General features: G+C 31.6%; 1 protein-coding gene across 1 annotated transcript in view; it reads right to left on the bottom strand.

Annotated features, from left to right (window-relative positions):
- The window catches only part of LOC105624132 (diacylglycerol kinase 1), a 51,631-nt gene extending 46,412 nt beyond the window's left edge, over window positions 1–5,219 (bottom strand). Inside the window, exons 1-2 of the mRNA XM_012205492.1 lie at window positions 5,156–5,219; window positions 1,747–1,835 (exon numbers count right to left, since the gene is read on the bottom strand). Of these exons, the coding sequence (XP_012060882.1) occupies window positions 1,747–1,835; window positions 5,156–5,219 (153 nt within the window). The remainder of the gene's footprint in view (window positions 1–1,746; window positions 1,836–5,155) is intronic.
- Window positions 5,220–6,743: the final 1,524 nt, after the last annotated feature.

The following is a 6,743-nucleotide window of genomic DNA, read 5'->3' on the forward strand; positions in this document are numbered from 1 at the left end:
TCTACTCTCTCTCTCTCTCTCTCTCTCTCTCTCTCTCTCTCTCTCTCTCTCTCTCTCTCTCTCTCTCTCTCTCAAAAAGCTTGCGTATTTCGTTGACGCATTAGCCATTTGAATATTTATGACGAGACTCGTAACTTTTCGCATGAGACTTGGTGCAACATTTTTGCAAAAAGTTGCTCCATTAGTCACAAGAGAGGTACACGTAAAAGAAGCCTTAATCAATATATCATCATGATGCAACGCGTGTTACGACAAACTGTGACGAACGGTAAACACGGTGCCGGCGAGCACTTCGTACAAAAAAAAAGCATCGTCGTAACTTCAGCAATCTGTTTTAGTTTCGGAGTTAATATTCCTCAGGAGAGTTAAACGTGTTCTCGCACGTTTAGGTTTATAGACGTATGTTACGTCGATGTTGCACATTGTTCGCACGCTGACGCAAAAGTAAAACGACTGTCAGAAAATAACGAGAGATGTCGAAGTTGGAGGAATGACTTTAGTTCCACCGTGAAATCCGCGAGACGAATTCGCGCGCGGTTACATTATGAGCTGCATGCGCTGAAAAACTTTAAAAATCCGCAAATTTGCAAACTCCGAAGAACTGTCGTACCATATTTTTATTGTTGAAAAAAAAACACGTTTACAAAGGAAAAATTTAGAATGTCTATACTGAGAAGGAGAGAGAAGAATTTACTCTTGATTGCTTTTTAATACAATTCTCATAAAATTTATCTTAAACTAATGGTATGTTATTGGCGATAAGAAATCTCTTTTCGTGCAAGAAATAACTTCGCACTATCATTAGAAATTTGAGTCGATCATTAATGCGTCGTCAAATGCGGAACTCTTTTATGTCGTCCATCCTTCTTGTATAACTCGAGCACGCAATAACTTCCACCTGTCCGTAAGAATCGTACGTGTTCTGAATGTTATTCTAGCGGGAAAGTTTACGATTTTATGATACAAATGCTTTCTCATTGTGAACCATATTATACCATCGCTTTATGTCGTTCCTATATAGCTTTCACTCAAAATATAAACTGTGCGCTCATATAATCTGACAGTACCTCAGTCGATACGAAATAGATAAAATGAGAAGAAGTTTTCTCTCAATAGTACCTTTTTTTAATACGATAAAAAATTTTTCATCGGCGAACAGCTGTAACGAAGTCGACTAACATTTTGTAAAGTTATAAATTCGTTCTTGTCACGAATAAAAATTACTTATTATTTACGTAAATCGTTTTGAATGGATGTATCTGTCGCGGTCTTCCGTAAAATATCACATTTCCTGAAAAACTTGTTTAAACAGTTTGCGTCCAAGTTAAGTAGATATTTGTCGCTCAAGTGCACTCTTGAGCACACCGATCGTTCAATTTCATTTTATAAAAAGGTTGAAGTGCACCTGAGATGAGAGACGGCAACGAAATCGTGTTCGCGTTCGGTAGAATTCTTCACATCTATCGATTTACACAGAAAACTTGCGGAAATTTCTATGGAATCAAACGTATACTTTACAAAAAATAACATTTACCGAATAGAGTATCACGACAGTGTCGGATGAAAAATTAAAAATAACATTGCATAAGATATTCTCATTTTTTAATGTTAGAGATACATCTTCGCTTAATTTCACCCTATCTTTAAAACAATATATCTTTTTTATAGACGGAAAATATCTTAAATTTTTTATTCGTATACTATCGGTTACGGACTAAAATATGGATTAATCTTTATATGACTCACTCCGTCCGGATGATATTTCGGCACGCCGCTCGGCGTTGTGTTGCTCCCACAAAATTCGGCCAGAACATCCTGGAGTTTCCGCGTGGAATCTGAGAAACAATTAATGGTTTGACAATTTATTGCACTCATAATTAAATTAATTCTATTATATATTGGAAGAATAATTGTCAAGTATCAAAGAGAATCTAAATAATATAACACATGTTTTATAATAGTTGAAAATTTAATAAAATATTTCATAACAATACATATAAAACGTAAAAGCAAATTAAAAAAGTAAAAAAGTAATTTTATTGGGTCAAAAAAATTTGATTGGCGATGTGTATGACGCAAATAACAATTTTTTAAATATTCAAATACTTCCAATCTTAGCTTTATAAATTCAATCATTTCAACAAATGTATAAAAAAAAACACATTAAAGCTGTAAATATATCAATATTTCGTGAGAGATTTTTTTCTGGTTGTATGATTCGATGTCATTCGACATGTCAGCAAATGTGTCACGAACAAGTTAGTTTCTGATTCTGAGATAGAGAGAGATAGTGAAGAGAGAGGGCGATTGATCAACCATCTTGAAGTCAACTGTTTACAGAAGAAACAACGGTGATAAATTGACTAATAATAGGAGGCCATTGGCCTAATCTACCCGCACTGACGTCATAATGCACTTAACGGATCGGGATATTTTTGGGCGACTACTATTTTCGAGCCGATTGACGGCCACGATGGATCATATTCGAACGGGCAGATGATTAATGCATCCAGCTAAAATTCATGTTTCCGCCTCGATGACTGTCTCGCATAACTGCCGATGATTATGAACAATTATTTTATAACAGTAGAATATCCACATAAATGAATCGCAAACAGTAACTTTACGACAAAGCAATTTTTTTCGAAAACTCATTATTAAATTTACTCATTTTAAATTTATTCTATTTTAAAAAGTTGTAGACGTTCGAGAATTAATTTTCAAATATATTTAAGGCTGATTTTTTTTATTAAATCTTTGATTTGTACAGTCGATTTATAATTTAATTTATAATTATTGTTTAATTTAAGAGAGGACGAAAGAAAATGTTTATCAGTTAGATCAATTAAAATACATACGGAAAGAACTATTTTGCTGAAGATAAGTAAAAATTTAATTAGATACAGATCTGAAAATAAATTTTGTTGGATTATTAAAATAATTATGTAGGAAAGTCATACAAGCATAATAAGCAATGCTGTAAAAAGTTTTGACATTTTAGTAACCAGTTGAGTGTTCTACATAATTATTTTTATAGCCATCAAATTTATTTTCAGATCTATATCTAACTAATTTAAGTTTTTAGATAACCATTTTAGCAAAACCGTTCTTTCTGTGCCATAAATGAGACGTACACTTGTTCGATTATTTTTAAATGTTATTGATATTAATGATATTAATTTCTTGATCTCACTCATCTCGCAATGCATTCTATTTCAGCGAATTCTAACGCGAAAATCTTTTGTTTCACAATGTTGTACTATTTCGAATAAAACATTATGTACCAGGATGGAAGCCATATTACAGTAATGCCAGTAAATTTGTTGATGAACGGCGGCAATTTATTCAGCTTACACGACAAAGTGTAGCGCTTGTTCGATGAATTAATGCTTTCCTGCACGAACGTTGCGTATATTGCTTCTTCTCGAAAGACATAGGCGTTGCTACAGCTTCGCATCTTCCTGTCAGTCGGATATAAAATGTTAGACAGTGGAACACCTGTACGTCATCAAGCTCGCGATCGAGTCGTTTATGCGCGGAAAATTCAAAGCGCGTTTACTGCCGGTCGCTAAATCGCACGGAAATATATACGGCAAAATTATATGAATTTCAACGTTCGGATCTACATATTATATTAGCGAGATTATAATATAACAAGCGGTTTTATATACATGTTCACTTTAATTATTCATTCCAATCAAGAATTTTTTGAAATCTTGTTTTTGCGACTGTTTTTACCCAAAGCAATATCCGCAAAACTCCGTCTACGAGGATTTCAAGAAAATATTGCAAACTACTTAACGCACAAATATTTTTAATTAAAGTTTTAAATGCATATTGTTTTATAAACTTATTTCAAGTAACATGCGCGAATTGCATGCTTTGTAACAGAAGCAGAGCCAACGAAGTATAAATTGCTGATTATTCGCTATTTCTCTTTTCAACGAGATAGTATTTATGTTTTAGATCTATCTTGATGTATTTTTAATAGCTTTCAATCAACAAACTTCCAGTTGTTGACTTTCATTCTGCGTAATTGAGCGGAGCTAATTATCACTTCGTTTCAGTTTTATTTAATTGCGTTAAGTGCTATCTGTAATTAAAGATAGTGCCCCGTTGATAGCCACATAATTTAAAAATATTCACTATGGTACGCGAAAGTCTCAGGTAATTTACGACAAAGACAGAAAATTTATATTTATATATTAAAAAAAATTATATTGTTCTATTCTATTAGAAGCATGCTGTTACAAAACATCTTAACAAAATACTAGAATGTTTTTTATTACAACGTACTATCTTACGTATTAATTTACGTTTTGACGGTAACAAAAATAATGTTATATTATCTTTCATTGTTCAAATAAATTACTTTCTTGTGACTATAATCTAATTCGTGCAGCGATAGCGCGCGTAACTTATTTTCATCGCAACGAAACTTTTTAAAGAACGCAACAGGCAACACGAGAAGCTCATTTGTATTCAATGAGTAAATTCGGGATAAAATTATCGCATATTCGATTCGATTCGGAGCAAATAAAATTACGTCATTTGATTCATTCGGAGGATACTGTATGAATGAATCACCTAATCAAGTATACACTCAAAATTACAAACTGTTCGAATTTGAAAATGTTAAAAAAAATGTAAAATTAATGCATTGACTTTGACTCAAATAGAAATAAAATTGCGATAAATATTCTACTGTCATTATGAATAATCTCATTATGAATAATTCGTATAATATAGCGGTTATAAATTTGCAAATATCATAAAAGCATTAAAAAAATTGAAACTCTTATTTGGGTTCTTTATATCAAATAATCTTCTTTATTTAGAACTTTGAAATCAGCTTGCATATTGATAAATAATTAAGAGATTAATCTTCATTAAGTGTCCACAAATTAATAACAGCGTCTGTTAAGTGAAAATTAAGCCAGATGTATATAAAGTTGTTCGTGTTAAATTTTGCCGATACGCTAGATAAGTCAAAGTTGGTTAAAACTTCATCAGTAACGCAGACTTTAGGATTTACGATCTGTAAAAAAAAATTCAAAAGGAAAAAGAAAGAAATCTTAGTTCTCCATTGTGATTTATCTGCATTATTTTACACGTTTCAGCACTTCCTATTCCGTTTCTTTCTTTTGCTACTTACAAGCTGCCAAGTCCTGAAGTTGTTGGAATTCAGCTGGTGAAAGCTTATCCCAATGGAAGGTCATCCTTATTTCTGATCTATATATCCCTCAGGATGAGTGGCCAGATGCTGGATACTGAAATTCGTCACCTACAAATCAAAAGATATTGCTATTTGTAAAAACGGCGATCGATATCTCTCTATATGGCTTTGTTATTCAACATTTGAATAGAAATAACTAATATAGAATTAAGTATCTCTATATTTTATTGAATTAAATTTGAAATTATTTATAGCTATTACATCCCTGCATTATGAAGAAAATAATACATCCATATTCGATAAGCTTCAGTGAATTGATTAACATTTTAGACTATTTAGCGACTAGCTATGTGATTAATATCGAGTCAATTTCTTTATATTTTTTTTTTACATATCTTTAGAGAAATATTAATGATTCTTTTGTGTAACACGCTGATTGAATTAATTTTTTAAATATTAAATATATTTATAAATTGATGCTGATATGAAATATTTATTATTCGCCTTCTGTTCGTGCAATTCGGACGGAAAGTGCAACGTGTCATTTAAATAAATCAATGTAATAATAAATTAAATAATATCGAAATAATAATAACACGATTAATTAAATAAATTATTTAACAAAAAGAAATCAAATTCAAAGCGTTGTGCGGCTTTAATTAAGTCAATTATCTGTTAGATCAACCTAGAAGTGATTTTGATATTGATTTACTATTTAGTGGTTTGTATTAATATAGTCTCTGTTGGGATCTCACACATATATATATACATTCGTTGCGCATCAGTCGGGCTAAAATTACAGATTTACGGTCACTGTGACCGCTTTTCTCTCGCTGTGTGCAACGCGCCTATGCGCAAGAGAGATATCCGAACAATCGAAACATGTTCCTCCCGCAAACATGTGGCAACGGCTGGACACATGCTCTGTCAGCGAAACCTGTGACGTTCGATGAAACTCGTTAGTTTGACATTTTGAACGTTTACGATCTCTTTTCACTGTACTGTCTTTAGCTGAGCCGCGTAAAACTTTATCCACAGTGAAAAAACCGTGACACGATATTCACAGGTCACAATATATCGAATCTTTTTTCAGAATTCGCTACAGTCAGCTACATCAGGTTTTAATCCGCGAAAAATTAAATTTTTGTTGAAACGCGATCTATTAACTAATAAGTCGCTATATTTTGAACTACACGTGCCTGTTTTGTTTTTATAATAATAATAAATAATTTTATAATAAATAATCTGAAATACAAATAAAAGGTTATTTAATAGATCTGAAAAATCGTTCACAATACATATATTGTGTTCCTCTAAAATTTTATCAATTTTTCTCTCTGTTCTGAAACGAGATATATAGTGAAATAAATAAAAAACCTATAATTGCATTTATGCATTATTGATTTTTTTTTTGCACATTAATTATTGTTTTAATTCAATTATTTTAATTCAAATTATTTTAATTCAAGTGATTTTTAATTTAGTGATTATTATTTTTCAATCCATTTTCTTTTTCTCAACCATAACTTTTATTATTAATAATCGACTAATAATGGTAATTTAATTA

The sequence above is a fragment of the Atta cephalotes genome (genome assembly GCF_000143395.1).
Source record: "Atta cephalotes unplaced genomic scaffold scaffold00073, whole genome shotgun sequence".
Taxonomy (NCBI): Eukaryota; Metazoa; Arthropoda; class Insecta; order Hymenoptera; family Formicidae; genus Atta; species Atta cephalotes.